Source organism: Mauremys mutica, chromosome 7 (assembly GCF_020497125.1).
Source record: "Mauremys mutica isolate MM-2020 ecotype Southern chromosome 7, ASM2049712v1, whole genome shotgun sequence".
In the NCBI taxonomy this organism is placed as follows: Eukaryota; Metazoa; Chordata; order Testudines; family Geoemydidae; genus Mauremys; species Mauremys mutica.
The window spans coordinates 53,946,171-53,970,540 of record NC_059078.1 but is presented as its reverse complement, the minus strand read 5'-3'; the positions used below and the strand labels follow the sequence as shown (position 1 = coordinate 53,970,540).

General features: G+C 49.0%; 1 protein-coding gene across 2 annotated transcripts; it reads right to left on the bottom strand.

The window, feature by feature from the left end:
• Positions 1-301: 301 nt before the first annotated feature.
• On the bottom strand, positions 302-22,696 carry C7H3orf62 (chromosome 7 C3orf62 homolog). Of its 2 annotated transcripts, none has more exons than XM_045022962.1 (4): positions 22,440-22,696; positions 8,774-9,203; positions 5,454-5,590; positions 302-811 (listed from the first exon to the last, which is right to left on the bottom strand). In XM_045022962.1, the coding sequence occupies exons 2-4, from the start codon at positions 9,196-9,198 to the stop codon at positions 558-560; spliced, it is 816 nt and encodes a 271-aa protein (XP_044878897.1). In that variant the 5' UTR covers positions 9,199-9,203; positions 22,440-22,696; the 3' UTR covers positions 302-557. The 2 variants fall into 2 exon arrangements, with proteins under 2 accessions (XP_044878897.1, XP_044878898.1); XM_045022963.1 differs by having other exon boundaries at positions 311-811; positions 5,454-5,545; positions 22,440-22,694.
• Between the last annotated feature and the right edge of the window lie 1,674 nt (positions 22,697-24,370).

Sequence of the window (24,370 nt, the reverse complement as noted above, 5' to 3'; positions counted from 1 at the left end):
GGCAGAGGGCAGGAGCTGGACATGGCAATGGGTGGAGGGACAGCTAACCTGCCCAGCAATTGCTAGCCTGCTGCGCGGCTGCAGCACAGGGAACTTAAGGGAGCAGAGAACTGATATGGGGAGCTGATGTGAGGCTGCCGGTTCACCCTGGTTACAAGTCCCCACCAGCTAGCTGCAATGGGCTGCTCTTCCTGCAAGCAGTGGACAAAGCAGGGAGCATTGCACAACTTTAAACAAGCATGTTCCCTAATTGATCAGCAATGTAACAACGAAACAACATTAACCAGGACGACTTTAAGTGAGGAGTTACTGTATTGCTGGAGAAAGTCAGTCGCAAATAATGAAACCTCCCTTCTCACAAGAAAAAAAAAAGCAGCACTCAGAAGAAAACATGAATAGTACAAAACACTGGCATAAAGGGAGAATTTGCAAATTACTATTTTAATTGAACCTTTATATTACATGGAATCTGCCATTTTTTTCCCCCAGAAAGGCTCCATGTTTAAGAACGGTTGTTTCTTAAGTCTTTGCCTATGTAAACCTTTGAGCCAGTTTCGCTACTTCAGTTGGTGCAGAGCAGAGATGGCCGTGCTGTAATCCTCTTCCAAATCCAGAACTGTCTGGATAATCTCTTCATCCTCAATGTTTGGTCTTCGGTGCCTTGTCTCAGAGCTGCTGCTCGCATCCATAAAGATGGCTAAAACATCACCTCTAAGGGGGGGCTCACCTGAGTGCCTGTGAACTCTGCTTAACTCATTCACTAGGGCCAGTTGGCCTGCTAACTCCTCTATACCCCAACTGTTTGGGTTCCCTACAAAATAAAGGAAAATGCCATGAAAACCAGTCCATCAGCGTAATCAGTAATTGGAGAAGAGTAAGAGAGGCTGTAAATATCTATAGATACATTATAACCACTCAGGGATCTTTACATGGGCACCAACATGTGTGGCCCAGGAGCGCTGGAGACCTTTTGTACTCCAGTATGCTGCGAGCACTGGGCTCCCCACACTGGTTTGCTATGGGGGTTGCTCAGAAGTATGATGCTTAGTACATTTTAATCCCACTACTCTTATTTGTCTCCTCTCTAAAGTGAGCAATCCCAGTCATTTTAATCTTTCTGCATATGTGGGGGGTTCTCCAAGCTCTGGATCATTCTTATCAACCTTCTCTGAACCTCCATCTAGTTCTGCAGTTGTCTCTTTGATAACGGGTGACTACTCCTGCACACAGTATCTGGATGAAGCTTTATTGTTGGAGATAAAGGCATATTTTCTGCATCACTCTCCATCCCATTCCTTATGAATCCCAACATGTTCATTAGAAGCAGCAAAGAATCCTGTGGCACCTTATAGACTAACAGACGTTTTGCAGCATGAGCTTTCGTGGGTGAATACCCAATTGAGCAGCGGTCTCCACTGAGCTGTCCAGTGAAGCTTAGATGCCTTTCCTGAAACAGCTTATTTGGAATCCTGCAAATGTGTATGGGTAATTCATTTTTTCCCTCCAGTGTGCATTACCTGGCATTTATCAATACTGAATTTCATGTGCCAGCTTGTTGCTCATAGCATAGTTGTAGATATTGGCAAAAATGTGGCTTTTGCAGGCCAGAGTACCAAGGTTTGAGACACACGTAGGGATGTCATTGGTACAGAGCTGTGAGAATGTGAAAATGTCACTTTTCATCCACTCCTTCCCAGTCATAGAATTTCCCCTACAATGAAATCTGGGCTGCCCCTTAGAACTGCCACTGCATATACCATGGTGAGAAAGTGTAGGAGCCCAGTTAAGTCTGTCTCTCTTGTTTGGTGGTATAGATGGCAGAGACAAGGATTGGGAGTGACATGTTTTATAAACCCAGAATATATGGCAGTGAAAGAGGTCTGTTAAGTTCCCATTCTATACATACCCAGGCTGAGGTCTTTGTATTCTGCCCTGATACCAAGTGAAAGACCTGCCTTAGTAGTGAGCATTCTGGGAAGTCTGAATCTGGCCTTAGAAGCAAGTCAATATAGCTTCAAGGGGCACGTTTCTCAGAGGAAGCAGTGGCTGTTCTACTGATTTAGTGTAGCAAGCTTGGGGGTGGTAGGTGTATAGTAACATTCACCCAGTGCCATTTTTTCAGGACATTTGATGTTGCATTTGGGAGGATTGAGGGATTGCACATAGCAGCGCATCAACTGCAGAGGGAGAGGGGAATATAGTTATCAATCTCCTCCCCCCTTATGCTGTGCCCATGGCCAAGGAACATGCCCGCACCACAGGCACTGCAGATCTGGGATGATGATCTGCTAGCAAGGCTAGCAGGAGAGAGAGGGGCAGGTTGGGATGTAGTGGATCTCAGCTGTGTACCAGCAGTGCTGCTGGACGCATCAAAGATGGGGAAAGAGGCTGTTGGGACCAGGAGGTCGTGGCAGAATCACTGTGGGGTCTCCATCCTGGCAGTGGGGGCATTGGGTATCTCAGGATGCCCCCTCTGGCTGAGGGGCACACTGATTTGCTACTGGGGCAGCTCAGCAGCACTGAAGGTGCTGAATTGATAGTACTTAAGATTTAAATCCTATGTAGAACAGGTATATCACGCAGAGCCAGCTTCCTATCTCCTTTAGATGGAGGCATCACCTCTGGGGTGAGAGGGTAGTTTAGCCTCAACGTTGAATCAGTGCTTGGCTTTTTTGCTGAGCATATTCATCATGCTGCCACTTGGGGTGCAGTGGCCATACACCCAGAGTGAACTGGACTGAGACACAAAACACATTTCATCTAGTTCACCAAGCACCTACTAGTTGTTAGTAAGTCTGTCAAGCGATTAAAAAAATTAATTCCGCTTAATTGCACTGTTACAGAATAATAGAATGCCATTTATTTAAATATTTTGGATGTTTTCTACATTTTCAAAATATATTTATTTCCATTACAACACAGAATACAAAGTGTACAGTGCTTTTTTTTTATTACTTTGATTACAAATATTTACACTGTAAAAAAAATAGTATTTTTCAATTCACCTCATACAAGTACTGTAGTGCAATCTCTTTATCATGAACGTTGAACTTACAAATATAGAATTATGTACAAAAAAACCTGCATTCAAAAATGAAATGTAAAATTTTAGAGCCTACAAGTCCACTCAGTCCTACTTCTTGTTCAGCCAGTCACTCAGACAAACAAGTTTGTTTTCATTTGTAGGAATTAATGCTGCCCGTTTCTTGTTTACAATGTCATCTGAAAGTGAGAACAGGCATGGCCAGGGCCGGCTCTGGCTTTTTTGCCGCCCCAACCCCCCCCCCCAAAAGAGAACCTGCGCGGGGGCCGGAGCAGCAAAGGGGGGGGGAACAAACCTGCCGCTCGGCCGGAGCGGCGAAGGGGTGGGGGGAACAAACCTGCCAGCCAGCCCAAACAGCAAAGGGGGTGGAGGGGCGGGAAACCAACCTGCCGGCTGGCCGGAGCAACAAAGGGGGGGCAGGAAACCTGCCGGCCGGTCAGAGCAATGAAGGAGAGGGGGCATGAAATGAACCTGCCGGCCGGAGCAGCAAAGGGTGTGTGTGTGTGTGTGTGTGTGAAACAAACCGCCCAGCTGGCCGGAGCGGCAAAGGGAAGAAAAAACAAAAAAACAAAAAAAACAAAAAAATACCTGTGGGGCGGCGGGAGTGCGGGTGCAGGGGGACTCCCAGCCCTGCAGACCCCGGGCAGTGGAGTGCACACTCCAGCTAGCGGCGGGGGGGGGGAAGAGAGAGAAGGGGGACAGCCAGGGCTTCTTTAAGCAGGGCGTTCGCCATGCGGCCCCACTTGCCGTGCCGCCTGCTGGGAGGGCTCCGCGCCACTCTGGTGGGCGGGCAGGAAAGGACGCGGGCTGCTGTGCCGGGCTTGCTGCAGACCTGGCACCACTCCCAGCAGCTCCCCTCCTCCGCGCCGCTGCCCCCTACAGGGTGGCAGGAGCAGCAAACCAAAAAGAAAAAAACCTGCAGGGGCGGCGGAAGCGGCGAAGTGCAAAAAAAAAAAAAAAAAGGATTGGGCGGAATGCTGCCCCTTGGAATCTGCCGCCCCAAGCACGAGCTTGCTCGGCTGGTGCCTGGAGCCGGCCCTGCTCATGGCACTGTTGTAGCTGGAGTCACAAAATATTTGCGCCAGATGTGCTCAAGATAATATCTCCCTTCATGCTTCAACCACTCTTCCAGAGAACATGTGTTCATGCTGATGACGGGTTCTGCTAGATAACGATCCAAACCAGTGCGCAGACTGACACATATTCAGTTCCATCATCTGAGGCAAATGCCACCAGCAGAAGGTTGATTTTCTTTTTTGGTGGTTCCAGTTTCCGTGTCAGAGTGTTGCTCTTTTAAGACTTCTGAAAGCATTCCCCAACCTTGTCCCTCTCAGATTTTAGAAGGCACTTCAGATTCTTAAACCTTGGGTCGAGTGCTGTATCTATCCTTAGAAATCTCACATTGGTACCTTCTTTGCATTTTGTCAAATCTGCAGTGAAAGTGTTCTTAAAATGAACATGTGTTGGGTCATCAAGACAGCTGTAACATGAAATATATGGCAGAATGCGGGTAAAACAGAGCAGGAAACATACAATTATCCACCAAGGAGTTCAGTCACAAATTTAATTATAGCATTATTTTTTAAATGAGCGTCATCAGCATGGAAGCATGTCCTCTGGAATGGTGGCCGAAGCATGAAGGGGCATATGAATGTTTAGCATATCTGGCACGTAAATACCTTGCAATGTTGGCTACAAAAGTGCCATGCAAATACCTGTTCTCATTTTCAGGTGACATTGTAAATAAGAAGAGGACAGCATTATCTCCTGTAAATGTAAACACTTGTTTGTCTTGGTGATTGGCTGAACAAGAAGTAGGACTGAGTGGGCTTGTAGGCTCTGAAGTTTTACATTATTTTGTTTTTTTAGTGCAGTTATGTAACAAAAACCTACATTTGTAAATTGCATTTGCAGGATAAAGAGATTGCACTACAGTACTTGTATGATGTGAATTGAAAAATACTGTCTTATCATTTTTACAGTGCAAATATTTGTAATAAAAATAATCATATAAAGTGAGCACTGTATATTTTGTATTCTGTATTGTAAATGAAATCAATATATTTCAAAATGTGGAAAAACATCCAAAAATATTTAATACATTTCAATTCATATTCTATTGTTTAACAGTGTGATTAATCATGATTAAATTTTTGAGTTAATCACGTGCGTTAACTGTGATTAATCAACACCCTAGTTTTTAGTAACTTTAGTTATACCTGATGGCTGGATTTGAACAGGTGGCTTAGAGGCAAACAGCTCCATTGCCAGTTATCTGTTCCCTTACAATTTACAGATCCTCACAATCCCTTCTACAAAAGGGTGAGGAGATGTTTTTAAAAGCTTTCACAGAGCTGGAAAAGCCAGCCTACCCTGAGTGTGAGGAAGAAAAGTGGAGCTCTAGACTCACCGGGTGTGTCAGGAAGATCCTGCGAAATGTCTTGGCAGACAGCATTGACAGCTATGTTTGCTTCTGACTTCATGCATCTTTCAGCATCTTTGCTGGACAAAACAATGGAACGGTTTTGGTTCTCTGGACAAGCTGCACTGCAGAAGTTTGTCAAATGGTTGACAGCAAAAATGGAGCTTTATAAACACAAGGACTAAATGTAGGGCACACATTCAAATGAAGGTATGATGACAGTGGTTATATAGTTGTATAGAAGATGTCTCAACATCTTCTAATGTGCATGTGTAGGGCTCTACCAATTTCATGGCTGTGAAAAATGTGTCATGGACCATGAAATAAGCCCTTCCCTGTGAAATCTGATCTCCCCCCTGATGCTGGGATCACCCCAGGTGGGGGCTCCTAGCTGCTAGTTGTGGCCAGGTAGGGGAGGCACAGAACTTGACCTTCCACTGCATGTCCTCTCTCGGTGGGGAGATCAGATCCACCTCCAAAGTCAGTGCAGAAGTGAGGGTGTATCACCCTCACTTCTGTGCTGCAGCAGCCCCGGAACTGGATTCGGGGCTTCTGCCGCAACTCAGGGTGCCCAGCCTAGGGGCTTCTGTGTGTTGGCTCCTGTCACAGCTTGGGGCACCTGGGCTTGGGCTTTCTGCCCCCGCAGCACCAGCCAGGACTCAGGGCACCTAGGGTCAGGACACCCAGGCTTGGGGCTTCTGCCTCCATGGCTCTTGCCAGGGCTCGGGGTACCCAGCCTTAGGGCTCCTGCTGGGGCTCAGGGCTTCTTCCCCTACGGCTCCAGCCGGGGCTTGGGACACCCAGGCTCGGGGCTTCTGCCTCCACAGCTCCAACTGGTGCATCCACCCCACAGGTCCTGCTGGGGCTCAGGACTTCTGCCCCACCCCCATGTCTTCTGCCAGGGCTTGGGGTTTCTGCCTCCAAAGTTTGTGCCGGGGCTTGGGGTGCCCATTTCTACAGGGGGTCTTGTAGCAGGGTAGTCACCCCACTGCTGCCTGGAAGGGCTTAAAGCAGCCTGGGAGAGGGCTGTGGCAGAGAAAAGCTGGGCTGATGGGGAAAGCAGCCACAGCTGTAGCCAGTGCAATCAGGGCCCAGCTGGCCCTTATAAGAGGGCAGTGGGCCAGAAGCACAGACTCTCTCTAGTCTGTTGAGAGGGAGGGATGTGGCTGCTGGGAGCATACCAAGGTACCTGAGCTGGAGCAGGGCTGGGGGAGGCCTGGGGAGCTCTGGCCTGGAAACTCCCAGGCTGCAGCCTAGTGGAAGGCCGAATAGGTACTGGGGTTGCAGGGGGGCAGCCTAAAGGGGTAGGTAGAAACAGCAGGTCCAATCCCCCCAGCCTGTGATGAGTGGCATTTATACTGCAGTCTGCCCTAGTGAATGGGGGCTAGATGGAGACTGGGCAGTAGCCAAAGATTGAGGCAAGGTGGGGATAGTGGGTGGGGGTTCCCTGGGGAGGGGAAACCCAGAGACTGAGGGGTGTACTGCTGGGGGGGCAGTACCCCAGTGTGCAAGGGGCACTGGGTCTGGGAGGGACACGGGGGCTAGGAAAAGAGGGACACCAGCCTGCAGAGGGCACTCTGACAACTGGAGAGCTAATTTCCAGAAGGTAGCAGCAAGAGGCGCCACCGGGGTGAGTCCCACACCGTTGCAGGGCCTGTGCATTAATCCACCACTGGCTAGGACTAGCAGGCAGGAGCCCCCAGCTGTAGTACTTCAAGGAGCATGTGGGAGGTCGGACCCACCTCCGCCTCTGGGAACATCCTCCAGCTGCATGAAGCTCTGGGGCTGCTGCCCAGCCATAGAGCTTCCTGCACCCAGGAGAGGTAGCTGGAGGCGGGTCTGATCTCTCCCCTAAAGGGGCCATGTAAGGAAAGAGTAAGTCCTGTCCCTCCCCAGCCAGCTGGGACTAGCAGGTAGGAGCCCCTGACTGGGGCACTCCCAGAAACACAGCGGAGATCGCCTCCACGAGCCTCCTCCAGCTGCAGGAAGCTCCCGCAGCCCAGTTCTGAAGGCAGCACAGAAGTGAAGGGGGGCAATCCTCTTGCAACAGCTTTGTGGGGGGGAACACCCTTTTTGGGGGGAGGGGGTCACCCCCCATTACAACACGGTGAAATTTCAGATATAAAGGTCAATTTTATGTCTTCAGACAAACTTTCAAATCCAATGGCTGTGAAATTGACTAGAATGGACTATTAAGTTGGTAGGGTCCTCTGCATGTGAAGGTTTTTTCATGTGGTGACTCACCTGAGATGTGTCTCAGACATGAATATTACTATATTGCACTTCAAGCTGTTTGGAACAGGGACTGTCTTACTGTACAGCATCTAGCACAAAGGAGCCCTGAGACTGAAGTCTCTAGATGCTACTGTAATGCAAACAGGGGCGGCTCTAGACATTTTGCCGCCCCAAGCATGGAGGGTCTGCTGGTCCCGGGAGCAGCGGACCCTCGGCAGGCAAGCCGCTGAAGGCAGCCTGCCTGCTGCCCTCCCGGCACATGCAGAGCACCCCCCGCGGCTTGCCGCCCCAGACACGCTTGGAGCGCTGGTGCTGGAGCCGCCCCTGAATGCAAATAATAAATACTAAACCAGTCACAGATTTTAAGGCCAGAAGACTAGACTGTTCTCAGTGGTAGAAGATGACAGAACAAGGAGTAATGGTCTCAAGTTGCAGAGGGGAAGGTTTAGGCTGGATATTAGGAAAAACTTTTTCACTAGTAGGGTGGTGAAGCACTGGAATGGATTACCTAGGGAGGTAGTGGAATCTCCTTCCTTAGAGGTTTTTAAGGTCAGGCTTGACAAAGCCCTGGCTGGGATGATTTAGTTGGGTTTGGTCCTGCTTTGAGCAGGGGGTTGGACTAGATGACCTCCTGAGGTCCCTTCCAACCCTGAGATTCTATGATTCTAAGACACCGTTATGATAGTGTAGCCTAAACTCCTGCATAACACAAGCTGATGATACACTACACAGCCCTGTGTAGCAAGGCATTAGGAGGGAGGCAAGCAGCATTCTCCACCTACAGACTGAAGGGTAAATGTGGGCAAAACAGGGTGCCCAAAATTGCAGAGAATACTTGTGACAGAGTTGGAAATAGCACCCTGAGGTCCTGATTCTCAGCCCCCAACTCTAAGCACGAGAACCCATCCCCTCTCAGGAATAATATCTAATGTCTGAGCTTCTGGAGGAAACATTCTTGCACATATCTCCTCAGAAGTTCCCTCTTCTTGGAAGTCTTTAAATACGACACCCTGACCATCTAAGCACATGTCCTAACAATATTAATGACAAAGAACTATGAATACAAACTGTACCTCGCATGCCCTTTCCTCCATCTCTCACTGTCCCCCAGAGTTCTTGGAAGTTGTCTGTCAGACACAAAAATGGAAGAACGTAGCCAAGTATTTTCCTTACTTGTCAAAGGTTCTCTCTTTGGGCATAAGGGATTTTGGGCAATGCTTACTGGAATAAGGTTTGGTATGAAGACAGGAGTCTTTTTTTCCAGCACACAGGAGACTGCTGCAGACTGGTCGAGATAGGAAGATAAGGTAGAAGTAGGATCTCTTCTGTAACTAACTCTGTTCATTTGGGGCAAGGAGGAAGGTGTCTCTGTCTGCAAGTCTGAATTCTGTTTGTTGATGCAATCTTCTGAGAGACAGAAAGGAGCTGTGAAATCTTCAAATGCCCTGTCTATAGCTGCAGTCAGTTCCTTCCTGCATCTCCTTAGTTTTTCTGACATCTCACCTAGAAGAGATGAGGTTTCTAATTACACACCTTATTTTAACCATATAAGTAAAGTAAAAGACAACTGCAGTAAGAAAAATAAATAAATTATATCGGTACCCAGAAAGATAATGGAGCAAATAATTAAGCAATCAATTTGCAAGCACCTAGAAGATAATAAGGTAATAGTAACAATCAGCATGGATTTGTCAAGAACAAATCATGTTAAACCAACCTAATAGCTTTCTTTGACAGGGTAACAAGCCTTGTGGATGGGGGAAGCAGTAGATATGATATATTTGACTTTATTAAGATCTTTTATACTGTCTCAAACAAACTAAGGAAATACAACCTAGATGGAACTAGTATAAGGTGGGTGCATAACTGGTTGGAAAACCTTTCCCAGACCGTAATTATTTGTAGTTCACAGTCAAGCTGGAAGGGCATATCAAGTGAAATCCCGCAGAGAAAAGTTCTGGGTTTGGTTCTGTTCAATATCTTTATCAGTGATTTAGATAATAGCATAGAGAGTACACTTATAAAGTTTGCAGATGATACCAAGCAGGGAGGGTTGCAAGTGCTTTGGAGGATAGGATTAAAATCCAAAACGATCCAAACTGGAGAAATGGTCTGAAGAAAATGGAATGAAATTCAATAAGGACAAATGCAAAGTACTCCACTTAGGCAGAAACAAACAGTTGCACACATACAAAATAGGAAATGACTGCCTAGGAAGGAATACTGTGGAAAGGGATCTGGGGGTCAAAGTAAATCACAAGCTAAATATGAGTCAACAGTTACTCCTGGGGGAATTCTGCACATGTCCATGATTAATGAGCCACGCATACTTTTTTTTTTTTTGGCACAGAAAAAAAATTCTGCCAAAAATGTTGCTGCAGTTCTGCCTTTTGCCCACAAGAGAGCGCTGTGGTGATAGACCATAGCAGCAGTTCCTGACCAGCTAGGGAAGAGAAGGAGCCTGCACTGCCTTCTTCACAGCACCTGTCAGGCCAGGTCTGGAGACAGGGGCTATGGGGAGACAGATAGCATGGGGCTTCTGGGTGGTCAGACAGGGGCTCACAAGGGCTAGTGGGGGAGGACAGACTGGGGCACAGGGCCACAGGGGTAGGGAGGTGTGAGCTACATAGGGACAGAGGGTGGCTGAGTGGGGCACAGAGACACATGGGGACAGGGTGGAGGGACACATGGGGACAGGATCAGATGTGCTGACTGAATGGGAGAGACTAGGGATCAGCCAAGGTCTTCATGGGGGAAGCTCTCTAACAATCCCTCCCCACCCCCAAAAAACCCTGTTCCATACTTTTCCCACCCATACCCAGCACCCTCCAAGTTCACACCCTAGGCTGCTTCCCAGCAATTACTTCCCTCTCCCTTAGCTCCTCCCTTACCCCTAACTCCCCCAAGCCTTTGCACTGCTTCTGAGGGGTGCAGGAAATATGCTTCTGTATTGTAGTTTAAACGAATTATTACTCCAAGTTCAGTATCAATATGCCTAGTAAGGGATCTATTTGTCAAACATTTCCTGAATCTTTTTTGTTCTCTGTACTGTTACAGACATACTTGCTGACAGCTATTTTGAAATAAATTACCAAAAATAATTGAAACTGGTGTGATTATATTGTTATTTTGACAAATAAAATATGCAAAATTTGAAAATATTTTGCCCAGAATTTCTCTTTTTTTTTTTGTTGCAGAATTTAATTTTTTGGCACAGAATTCCCCCAGGATTAAACAGTGTAACACTGTTGCAAAAAAAGCAAACATAATTCTGGGATAAGGAGTCTTGTGGCACCTTATAGACTAACAGACGTATTGGAGCATAAGCTTTTATGGGTGAATACCCACTTTGTCAGACGCATGTGTGGGTATTCACCCACGAAGCTTATGCTTCAATACTTCTGTTAGTCTATAAGGTGCCACAGGACACTTTGTCCCTTTTTACAGATCCAGACTAACACGGCTACCCCTCTGATACCTAATTCTGGGATCAAGTATCAGAGGGGTAGCCGTGTTAGTCTGGTTCTGTAGAAGCAGCAAAGAATCCTGTGGCACCTTATAGACTAACAGATGTTTTTGCAGCATGAGCTTTCGTGGGTGAATACCCACTTCTTCGGATGCAAGTCTTGCATCCGAAGAAGTGGGTATTCACCCACGAAAGCTCATGCTGCAAAAACATCTGTTAGTCTATAAGGTGCCACAGGATTCTTTGCTGCTTCTAATTCTGGGATGTATTAGTAGGAATGTTGTAAGCAAGACACAAGAAGTAATTCTTCCACTCTACTCCATGCTGATTAGGCCTCAACTGGAGTATTATGTCCAATTCTGGGTGCCACATTTCAGGAAAGGTGTGGATAAATTGGAGAAAGTTGAGAGAGTGCAACAAAAATGATTAAAGGTCTAGAAAACATGATGAGGGAAGATTGGAAAACTTGGGTGTGATGGGTTGAAAACCCCCTCCCCCCCAATCCAGTGCCACCTGATGTGCTGGGGTCCCACTGGTTCCGCCTGTTCCACCAGACTGGGTTTCCTCACCCTGACCTAGCTGTGCCAGGCCCTCAAGCCTTCCCTAGTACACACACAGGTAAGGATACCCAGCTGCAGACAGACTGAAATCAGCTCTGTGGGGAAGATTCAGCTCAGGAATTTACTCAGCACTCATGTGCACACCTCCTTTGGAGTGTAAACCCAATATAATATTGTCTTGCGCTCTATAATGAGATCTGCACAGTGCAAACTCATAAAAATTGCCCCCTCCCTCAATGTGGAGAGAGATATGCACAGCTTTTTGCGCACACACCCCATAAGAATTGTACAAACTGGGATTTCTTATAAATGAAAAATAAGTTTATTAACTACAAAAGGTAAATTTTAAGTGATTAAAGGGATAGCAAACAGAACAAAGCAGATTATTGAGCAAATAAAACAAAACACGCAAACTAAACTTAATACACTCAAGAAACAGGTTATAAAACATAATTTTGCACCCTAAATGTTGTTTTAGGCAAGTTGCAGAGTTTCTGTAGCTTAGAGTTCCAGTTATTTCTCTTTACAGACTGGACCCCTGTCTCAGCCTGGACTTAGCCCCTGCCTTTCCCTTCAGGTCTTTTTAGCAATCTTCCTTCTTGGACAGGGAGGCAATGGAGAAGAGTCTTGATTGCCTTACTCCCCAGCCTTAAATAGAATTTACGTAAGGTGGGAATCTTTTGTTTCCCAGTCTAACCGGTCACCCCCTCTTAATGGAAAAAACACCAAAAGCCCAAGATGGGAGGGGGGGTGTCTAGTACCAGGTGACCCGATCACCTGACCCTGTAATGTCAAAGCAGTAACCCCGGGGAACTTCTCAGGAAGGCAGGAGAGTAGTATCTTTCAAGTCTTATTGTTCTTCCTAATAGCCCATTGAAGCTGATTGCCTACTGTCTGGTGGGTGTTCCCCCAAATACACACACAGTTGTAATAGTTACATAGTTAATATTCCTAACCTCAGATACAGAAGTGATACATACAAATTGGATAAACACATTCAGTAGATCATAACCTTTCCAATGATACCTCACATGACCCATGTTGCATAACATATTTAAGTATGCCATATTCATATCATAATATTTCTATGAAGAATATGGGGTGCAGTGTCACACTGCGTTTGTTTAGTCTGGAGAAGAGATTACTGAGAGGGGACATAACAGTTTTCAAGTACATAAAAGATTGTTACAAGGAGGAGGGAGAAAGGAAAAAATGGTTACCCACCTTTTAGTAACTGTTGTTCTTCGAGATGTGTTGTTCATGTCCATTCAAAGTAGGTGTGCGCACGCCGCGTGCACGCCAGCAGGAAGATTTTCCCTAGCAGCGTCTGTAGGGTTGGCCCGGGCGCCCCCTGGACTGGCGCCACTGCGGCACCCTATAAAGGGGCCCGCCGACCTTCCACCCCCTCAGTTCCTTCTTGCCGGCTCTCTGACAGAGGGGCAGGAGGGTGGGTGTTGGAATGGACATGAACAACACATCTCGAAGAACAGTTACTAAAAGGTGGGTAACTGTTTTTTCTTCTTCGAGTGGTTGTTCATGTCCATTCAAAGTAGGTGACTCACAAGCCTAACCTTAGGAGGAGGGGTCGGAGATCACTGCTGACTGGAGAACTGCACGACCGAAGGCTGCGTCATCCCTCGCCTGGTGCGTGATGGCGTAGTGAGCTGAGAATGTGTGGATGGAGGACCACGTGGCCGCTCTACAAATCTCTTGAGTCGGGACCTGAGCCAGGAACGCCACAGAGGAGGCCTGCACCCTAGTGGAGTGGGCCGTGACCGGAGGGACAGGGGTCTTAGCTATACGGTAGCATTCCCGGATGCAAGTCACAATCCACAAAGAGATTCACTGAGAGGAGACCAGGAGACCCTTCATCCTCTCTGCCACTGCAATGAAGAGCTGTGCCAAGCATCTGAAGGGCTTGGTACGCTCTATGTAAAAAGCCAAGGCCCGGCGGACATCCAGGGAATGTAGCCTCCGCTCCTCTCTGGAGGAGTGTGGTTTCGGATAAAACACCGGGAGAAATATATCTTGGCCCATGTGGAACTGGGATACGACCAGTGGTGAGCTGGAGCAGGTTCCCACAGGTTCTCAAGAACCGGTTGCTAAAATTAGACCTCCGTGGAGAACCGGTTGTTAAAGGGCCAGAGGGTGGGCAAAGAACTCTGGTCTGTGGGCCGGACCATCCTGTTGCTCCCAGGATTCCCAGCTGGGGAGGCTGAGGCTCCCCCGGCCCTTCCCCCCAGCTGCAGCGTGGCCAGCCGCCGGCACCAGCTGGGCAGCTCAACTGAGCTCTGGAGTCGTCCTGCTGCCACTTTTTGAATGGCCCAGCAAAGTGTGTGAGGGGGGCTGCTGCAAGCTCCAGGGCTGGCCAGAGGAGAGGGGAGGGGGCAAGTGGGGCAATTGGCCCAGGCCCTGCAGGGGCCTCCGGCCCCACAACGATCTCTCCCTGGCCCCTCCCCCGCTCCCCCCCCTTAAATCAGAACTTTTTATAGGGAACCGGTTGTTAAGTTTTTGGCAGCTCATCACTGGATACGACCTTAGGTAGAAAGGCCGGGTGAGGTCTAAGTTGGACTTTGTCCTTGTAGAAGATAGTGTACGGGGGCTCCGATGTTAAAGCCCGAAGCTCCGACACCCTTCTGGCTGAGGTGATCGCCACCAGGAAGGCAGTCTTGTATGACAGGTATAGCAGGGAGCACGAAGCCAGAGGCTCAAAGGGAGGCCCTGAGAGGACGGAGAGGACCAGATTCAGGTCCCAGGCAGGGATCGGCGGATGAACATGCGGGAAGAGCCTGTCCATACCCTTAAGGAAACGCCCAACCAGCGGGTTCGCAAACACTGAGGCACCCCCTTCCCCGGGATGGAAGGCAGATATAGCCGCCAAGTGAACGTGAATGGAGGAAAGGGAGAGGCCCAGCTGTCTTAGGTGAAGCAAATAGTCTAGGACAATGGGGATTGGGACCCCCAGCGGGTCGTGACCTCGCTGACCCGACCATATGGAGAAGCGCTTCCATTTTGCCAGGTAGGTGGCCCTAGTGGATGGTTTCCTGCTACCCAGCAGCACCTGCCTAACCTGCTGGGAGCACTGCAACTCCACTGGGTTCAGCCATGGAGCATCCAGGCTGTGAGGTGAAGGGATTCGAGGTTCGGATGGCGGAGGGAGCCCCGGTCCTGCGTGATCAGGTCCGGTAGCAGGGGCAACGTCAGGGGCGCCTGAACTGACATGTGCAGGAGAGACGTGTACCAATGCTGGCGTGGCCATGCCGGGGCTATCAGGATTACCCTCGTGTGGTCCCTGCGAATTTTCAAGAGCACCCTGTGCATCAGGGGGAACGGAGGGAAGACGTAGAGCAGACCGCCCGCCCAGGACTGTAGGAAGGCGTCCGACAGAGACCCCCGGTTGTGGCCCAGGAGGGAGCAGAACCGTCGGCACTTCCTGTTCTCCCTCGAAGCAAACAGGTTTAACTGGGGAAAGCCCCAGAGCTGGAAAATTGAGCGCACCACATCTCACTGAAAGGACCATTCGTGACCCCGGAACGAGCGGCTGAGGGTGTCTGCCAGACCATTCTGCTCCCCCGGGAGGTAGAACACCATCAGGTGGGTGGCATTGAGAATGCAGAAATCCCACAGTGCAAGGGCTTCCCTGCACAGGGGAGAGGAGCGTGCACCCCCGTTTGTTGATATAGAAAACTGTTGCCGTGTTGTCCGAGAGGACTGAAACACATCTGCCGGCCAGGTGGGACCGGAAGGTCAAACAAGCCAGGCGGAACGCCCTCAGCTCCCTGACATTGATATGCAACTCGAGGTCCTCCAGCGACCACAAGCCCTGCATCTGGAGGTGACCCAGGTGCGCTCCCCAACCTCAATCCGAGGTGTCCGTCACCAGGGAGAGGGAGGGCTGCGAGGCATCGAAGGGGACATCCATGCATACTTCCCGCGGGTCGAGCCACCACCACAGCGAGCTTAGCACCAAACTGGGAATGGACACCACCAAGTCCAGGGGGTCCCTGGCCGGGCGGTAAACTGTCGCTAACCAGGACTGTAGCGGGTGGAGCCGGAGTCTGGCGTGGGCCACCACATAGGTGCATGCTGCCATGTGGCCCAACAGCCAAAGGCACACTCGCGCCGTGGTTACCGAGGCGCGGCGCAGACCCAGGATAAGCTTGGAAATCGCACGGAACCTGGATTCCGGCAGATACGCTTTGGCATGAGTGGAGTCCAGAACAGCTCCTATGAACTCTATTCGTTGTGTCAGAGACAGGGTCGACTTGGCTTCGTTCAAGAGAAGGCCGAGATCGAGAAAGGTCCGCCTGATGAACGACACCTGTGTCTCTACCTGCTCCTTGGAGCGACCTTTTATGAGCCAATCGTCCAGGTAGGGAAATACCTGGATGCCCCGCCTGCGCAGGAAGGCGGCCACGACTGCCATGCACTTCGTGAAGACCCTGGGAGCGGCCGACAGGCTGAACGGGAGCACTGTGAACTGCAGATGGGCACCGGCCATGACGAACCTGAGGTACCGACGGTGTCAGGGAATTATGGCAATGTGGAAATAGGCGTCCTTTAACTTGAGGGTGGCATACCAATCTCCTGGATCCAGGGAGGGAATGATCGAGGACAGGGAGACTGTGCGGAACTTGAGTTTTCGTACAAACTTGTTCAGCCGCCGCAGGTCTAGGATGGGCCTTAGGCCCCCTTTCGCCTTCAGTATGAGGAAATACCAGGAGTAGAAGCCTTTGCCCCTGAGCTCCCGTGGGACTTCCTCCACCGCCCCGCCTCCGTGAGGGACTTCACTTATTGAGTTAGAAGTTGCTCGTGAGATGGGTCCCTGAAGAGGGACGGGGAGGGGGGTTGGTGGGGCGGGAGGGAGGAGAACTGGATAGAATATCCCCTCTCTACCGTGCGGAGCACCCATTTGTCTGACATGATGCGGGACCAGGCACGGTAGAAGGGGGACAGACGTGACCCAAAGGTAGGGGTGGAAGGATCCAGAGTCTTGATTGGTAGGTCTCCCTCAACCGTACCATCAAATAGGGGGTCTAGGCCCTGATGATGGCCTCGACTGACCCGACGCCTGGCCATTGGGGACGCCTCCTGCCATTTCTGCCCCGCTTGCGCCCCGGCTCCTGGCGAGGCTGTGGCTGGTATGGGCGGGGGGCCGTCTGCGGCCTAAACTGTCTGCGCTGGGTTGCAGGGGTATGCAGGCCTAGCGAGCGAAGTGTGGCCCTCGAGTCCTTTAAGCTGTGCAGACGTTTGTCCGTCTTCTCCGAAAAAAAGGAGCTGCCCCTCGAAGGGGAGATCTTGAATCGTCTGCTGGACCTCATAGGGCAGGCCCGAGACCTGGAGCCAGGCTCCCCGCCGCATGACCAGGCCCGTGGCCAGGGTGCGCGAGGCTGAGTCCACCGCATCTAAGGCGGCCTGGAGGGAGGCTCGAGAGATCAGCTTGCCCTCCTCCACTAGGGCCGAAAACTCTGGCCTCGAGTCCTGGGGAAGGAGCTCTGCGAACTTCGACATGGCCAAACACATGTTGTGACCATATCGGCTTACAACTGCCTGTTGGTTGGCAATGCGGAGTTGGAGGCCCCCCGTGGAGTACACCTTTCTACCAAAGAGCTTGAGTCTTTTCGTATCCCTGCTCTTTGGCATTGACCTCTGAAACCCCTGACGCTCCCGCTGGTTGGCCGCATCGGCCTCGGATCCTGGTGGGGTGACCTATCCCTCACCGGTTTCCTCCTCTTGGCGGGCACCGGCGAAGGCGAGCGGTGCCGCACTGAGGCCGACTTCCTATGACCCGACTCCGTCCGGTGCCGGGTCTTTGATGACTTGGGCTGGGCCCTAAGTCCTGATGCAGGTGCCGGGACGCTCCGCACCGAAGACGACGTGCTGGGCACCGCCTCGGCTGGTTCCGGGTCCGAGGGTGGCTGTAGGCCCGCCTCCATCAGGAGGACTCTAAGTCTTTGAGCCCTGTACTTAAGAGTTTGCGGGCGGAAGCCTCTACAGATAGAGCACCGGTCCTTTTGGTGGCTCTCTCCAAGGCACCTTAAACATGCAGAGTGCGGGTCACTCTTGGGCATGAATTTCCCACAATCCTTGCAAAATTTGAACGCGGGGGACCCGGGCATGCCCCAGCGGGCAACAAAAACTCAGGGGGGGGAGACACCCCAATTACTAAGAACTATATACAGAGAACTACTCAACTAACTATAATACAACTTTATACACTAAACGGTAAGGATAAGACACTGCCGACTTGCTATCGCAAGAGAAGTTCCAGCTAGCCGTCACCGGCAGTAAGAAGGAACTGAGGGGGTGGAGAGTCGGCGGGCCCCTTTATAGGATGCCGCGGTGGCGCCACTCCAGGGGGTGCCTGGGCCGACCCTACGGACGCTGCTAGGAAAAATCTTCCGGCTGGCATGCACGCGGCGCGCGCACACCTACTTTGAATGGACATGAACAACCACTCGAAGAAGAAAAAAAATTCTTGTTAACCTCTGAGGACAGGACAAGAAGTAATGGGCTTAAATTGGAGGAAGGGCGGTTTAGGTTGGATAATATGAAAAACTTCCTGTCAGGATAGTTAAGCACTGGAATAAATTGCCTAGGGAGGTTGTGGAATCTGTGTCATTGGAGATTTAAGAGCAAGTTAGACAAAAACCTGTCAAGGATGTCTAGATAATACTTAGTCCTGCCAGGAGTGCAGGGGACTGGACTAGAAGACTTCTTGAGGTCCCTTCCAGTCTTCTGATTCTATAACTAAGGGCTTGTTTTCACTGTTAGAAAAATCCAATATTTTACCTCAAGGTATCTAATTGAGTGAGCTATCTCAAGGTAAAAAACAGTGAAGAGTAGGACCGCAAGGTAAACTAGACCAGGCCACCTTCAGACAGGATTACAAGGCTAGTTTATCTTGTAAAAGTAAAGTGCCTGCTCTTCACTGTGTTTTTTACCTTCAGGTAAAAAATGCAGCTTTTCTCACGGTGAATACAAGCCCTAAGATAAGCAATGGTGTAAAATGAGGATGTAATTCCAGTTGAGGGTGCTGGAGACCAGATCTCCAATACATCCAGATATTTCCTGACTGCAGAGCTGTTACTTTTGCATGAAAATGTTTCTATTACACATATAATGGAAATACTTTGTGACGGGTTTGGTCACAGAGACCCCCTTGGGACTGTCACCTGACGTGCTGAACCTACCTCTGAGCCTGTTTTCCCTGAAGGCTTGGGACTTCAGAACCCTGCCTTGTTGAGCCAGACACACACCAGTCTGCTGCAACACAGACCCAGCTCTGAACCATGCCCCCAAAGCTGCAGGCTTTAACTGAAAACCACTCAGCAAGTATTTCTGTCTCCAGCACCCAGACACCCAGCTCCCAATGGGATCCAAACCCCAAATAAATCCGTTTTACTCTGTATAAAGCTTATACAGGGTAAACTCATAAATTGTCCTCCCTTTATAACACTGATTGAGAGATATGCACAGCTGTTTGCTCACCCAGGTATTAATCACTTACTCTGGGTTAATTAATAAACAAAAGTGATTTTATTAAGTATAAAAAGTAGGATTTAAGTGGTTCCAAGTAATAACAGACAGAACAAAGTAAGTTACCAAGCAAAATAAAACAAAACATGCAAGTCTAAGCCTAATACATTAAGAAACTGAATACAGGTAAAATCTCACCCTCAGAGAGGTTCCAAATTCTTTCACAGACTGGACTCCTTCCTAGTCTGGGCCCAATCCTCTCCCCAGTACAGTTCTTATTAGTTCAGCTCAGGTGGTACCAAAGGGGATTTCTCATGACTGCAGCCCCCTTTGTTCTGTTCCACCCCCTTTAATAGCTTTGGCACAAGGTGGGAATCCTTTGTCTCTCTGGGTCCCCACCCGTCCTTCTCAATGGAAAAGCACCAAGTTAAAGATGGATTCCAGTTCAGGTGACATGATCACATGTCCTATGAGACTTCATTACTCACTCGCTGGCTCACACATATACAGGAAGTCTTACAAGTAAACAGAGCTATTTACAACCAAATGTCCTGGTTAATGGGAGCCATCAAGATTCCAAACCACCATTAATGGCCCACACTTTGCATAATTACAATAGGACCTCAGAGGATTGGGATTGTAGGATTGGGATAGCTGCTTTCCACTACCTGAAAGGGGGTTCCAAAGAGGATGGAGCTCGGCTGTTCTCAGTGGTGGCAGATGATAGAACAAGGAGCAATGGTCTCAAGTTGCAGTGGGGGAGGTTTAGGTTGGATATTAGGAAAAACTTTTTCACTAGGAAGGTGGTGAAGCACTAGAATGGGTTACCTAGGGAGGTGGTGGAATCTCCTTCCTTAAAGATTTTTAAGGTCAGGCTTGACAAAGCCCTGGCTGGGATGATTTAGTTGGGGATTTGTCCTGCTTTGAGCAGGGGGTCGGACTAGATGACCTCCTGAGGTCCCTTCCAACCCTGATATTCTATGATTCTATGAACTGAACCCTAGGATGGCACTCAGATGCATTGGGGAATAGTGCCATTTAAATTCTACAGCTAGATAGCAAGGTAGGTAGATAAACAGATAGGTATCTTAATTTGATGTTTTTGGAATATTTAATTTACAGATTGTGATGTTGCACTCCATATTTTTATAAAAATGTTTATAAGTATAGATATGATGTAACTGGAATATGCGTTATGCAGAAGGTGTCTTGTAAGGTATCATTACAAAGCTTATAATCTACTGAGTGCGGTCATCCTATTTGTATGAATGTATCATTCTTGTTTTAAGAATGCTTGATAGAGAACACCTACAAGATCTCTATCAAGCATTCTTAAAACTACAGTACCCACCTGCTGAAGTGAAAAAATAGATTGACAGAGCCAGAAGAGTACCCTGAAATGATCTACTACAGGACAGGCCCAACAAAGAAAACAACAGAATTCCACTAGCTGTCACCTTCAGCCCCAACTAAAATCTCTCCAGCGCATCATCAAAGATCTAGAACCTATCCTGAAAGATGATCCCTCACTCTCACAGATCTTGGGAGACAGACCAGTCCTCGCTTACAGACAGCCCCCTAACCTGAAGCAAATACTCACCAGCAACCGCACACCATACAATATAAACACTAACCCAGGAACCTATCCTTGCAACAAAGTCTGATGCCAACTCTGTTCACATATCTACTCAAGTGACACCATCATAGAACCTAATCACATCAGCCACGCCATCAGGGGCTCGTTCACCTGCACATCTATCAACATGATATATGCCATCATGTGCTAGCAATGCCCCTTTGCCATATACATTGGCCAAACCGGACAGTCTCTACACAAAAGAATAAATGGACACAAATCTAACATCAGGAATCATAACATTAAAAAACCAATGGGAGAACACTTCAACCTCTCTAACCACTCAGTGACAGACTTGAAGGTGGCAATTTTACAACAAAAAAACTTCAAAAACAGACTCCAATGAGAGACTGCTGAACTTGAATTAATATGCAAATTAGATACAATTAACTTAAGTTTGAACAGAGACTGGCAATGGTTGGGCCATTACACTAATTGAAACTATTTCCCCATGTTAAGTATCCTCACACCTTCTATGGGTCATCTCTATTATCACTAAATTGATAGGCCTCTTACAGTTGGTATGGCTACTTCTACCTTTTCATGTTCTCTGTATGTATAAATATCTTCTTGCTGTATGTTCCAGTCTATGCATCCGATGAAGTGTACCTGCCACAGGTACTCCTGTTCTTTTTGCGGATACAGACTAACATGGCTGCTACTCTGAAACCAGTGGTTATGTGCATGCCCACCAACAAAACTTAGGGGCTGTGATTTCTCTCCTGGAGCTAGTCACCTAAGTCAGTCCTCTCCTTCTCACAAAAAAAAAAACAACCAGACTCATGCACACCTTCCCCCTCCTCTTTTATAGCCAGTAACCCAGGATTAGGACACTCAAATCCAGGAGCTGCCTGATTTGGAGCAGGGCCTTGAACCCAGGTCCCCTATATCCCTAGCGAGTGCCCAGACCACCAGGTTATTGTGAACACAAGCCACGCACACCTGACGATGTGCTCTGCGGCCCCAGTGATGAGATAGGCAGGGGACCATATTTGAGAATCCTACTTCAGGGTCATAGGGGCTTTAGCTCACACAAGAGTACGGAGCTGCTCATTCGCTGTGGGGTGGTGTCAGGGTTTAGGAGGCTATGCACATGCCTACTTGCGGGGAATTTAGGCACCTACCAGGTTAGGCAGCAGCTGAGTGGTGATCTTGAGAATGTCAGTGGCACCTAAATGGTGGACTTAGGTACCTAAAGAGGCAGAGAGGCACTTAAGACCCTTTGTGAATCAAACCCAGATTTTTTAAATCATGCCAGTGTCATTGCAAGCATGTTTTATTGTCGGGGAATTGTGCTCAGTTGTGATCATCATTGAAAAGGTCACTTTCACTAAGTAACAGTGTTGTCCAGGTCTGTACTTAGAGCAGGCAGTAACTGATGTCTACTGAAGTGGGTAAAAGAGGCATTGTGAGGGTGATCACTGCTTCCCGTGAACTCTCTGGACTGCGTTGTCCCTAATTTCTCTTAACTGAAGCAGCACTTCCTCACTCAGCCGCCCCCAGTCAGTGTTTGCTCTTCTGGCAGAGAACAACAACAATGCTATTAATATTCCCTTTTTGTGGATGAGGTCATCATCCCCTCTCCCCACCATACTTACCATCTCCTGTAGGGTCGAGTTACTGGCAAGACCAGATGTGGCTGGGCCCTTCAGGGCAGGCCTAGCCTGTCTCGGTCCTTCTGGGGAGTAACAGCAGCAGGACAAGCAAAATCCAAGGTAGTAGTTACACCAGCCTCCTTCCTCAGAGCTGATGGCCAGAGCTGCTGCCACATCAGTTTGTCCTGCGGGCTCCCACCCAACAGCCAGGTCGCTCCTGCTCCAACTGCCACGGAACCTTCCTGCCCCCTGCCCCTGGGCAGAGCTGCCTCTGCAGCCACACTTACCATTTGCCTCTTCTGTGGGTGTCCTCATGACATTCACAGGCTCTCAAACTGTCAAGAGGGAAACTGCTACTAACCTCCTCTTCTGCCCCAGACCTCACCATAGTAACCTATGGTAATTGGACACCATCCACCAGAAATTCTCTGCTGGTGCCCCATCCCGTGCTACCTGGCCCTGTGATCCCCTGCTCCACCTCTCAGTTTTCTCCCCTGCACCTTTCCATACCCCACATCCCCATCCCACACACACACACTTGCTGCTCTCAATAGAGAACATCTGCTGGCTTTGACAAGAGTGACCATTCCATTCATTCACATGCCCTATAGTCATAGATGTGAAGGCCAGAAGGAACTCTTCTGATAATCTAGGACCAGATTCACACAGGGACAGAGGTGCCCAATTGCCACTTAAAAGACTCAAATCCAACATCTGGGTGCCACTGACCCCCGCTTAGCTGGCACCTGACCCTGGAGGGGCCAAAATCTTCACGTGCCTAAATTTTTGCCAGTGGGCATGCGCCAAGTGGCCTAAGTCCTGACGTCACATCACCACAGCTCATGAGTTGCTCAGAGAGCTAGCTGCCACCTCTCAGTAGGATTTTCAGGCGAGATGCTTCACTGCCTCTCTCACTTGCCAGGCTCCATCCAGTAGGCATGCTCTGTGCATGCCTAATTCACAAAGAGAGGCAGGGCTGAGCACGTCAGCACTTCTTCTGTGTAAATCCCTACTCTGACAGATTTGGAGCAGGGATGAAACATACATCTCCAGTGAGTGCCCTAGCCAGCAGGTTATAGGGGATTCCAATTCCAGGGCAGGGGATGCTCAATCTCTCCTGTTGAAGCTGTTTTACTTTGCATAAATAGCTGAATAAATTATTACAAGAAGAGGAAAACCTCTAGAAGATCAAATATAACCTGTGGAATGTCAGGTATAACCCTGAGGTAGCACCACAAGATGGAGTGACTATGCACTGCAGACTATCAACTAACTCTTCTCAGCTGGTATTTGTGGTGTTAACGTCTAGCAGCCTTGAGCCCCTCTTGATACTCTGCAGGGAAAATAAAGCAGAGTTAGTAGGTGAGATTCATGGAAGTTATTTTATAGCTATGGGCAAGATTTATTATAGCTGACTGGAAATGTGAGTTTATTTGATTAACACGAATAAGAATAAACATCCACATAATTTATATGATTAGATTGTAACTTTAGTGCCCTCATGGCCAAGACGGAGTCTGCTCTTCAGGTGGCTGTGGCCAAGAGAAGGTGTGTGGAGGAACACAGCAGAGAAACTCCCTTCCACCCCAGGGGAACCTATTCCAAACCCCCAGAGGTAAGCCCCCTCCCCCATCAATAGTACAATGAATATAGAGAAGAGAAGGTTACTCACCTTGTGCAGTAACTGAAGTTCTTGGAGATGTGTCCCCCTGTGGGTTCTCCATTCCATGCGACAGCGTGTACTGGTGCTGTTGATTGGAGACCTTTGGTATCAGTGCCTGGTCGGGCCACACGTGCGCAGCTGCTGTCTCAGGGCATTGTTTGAGTCTGTTCAGCGCACACATGGCCCGACTCCCTCAGTTCCACGAGACAGCAGCTGCACATGCGCAGCCCAACCAGGCACTGCTACCGAAGATCTCCAATCAACAGTGCCG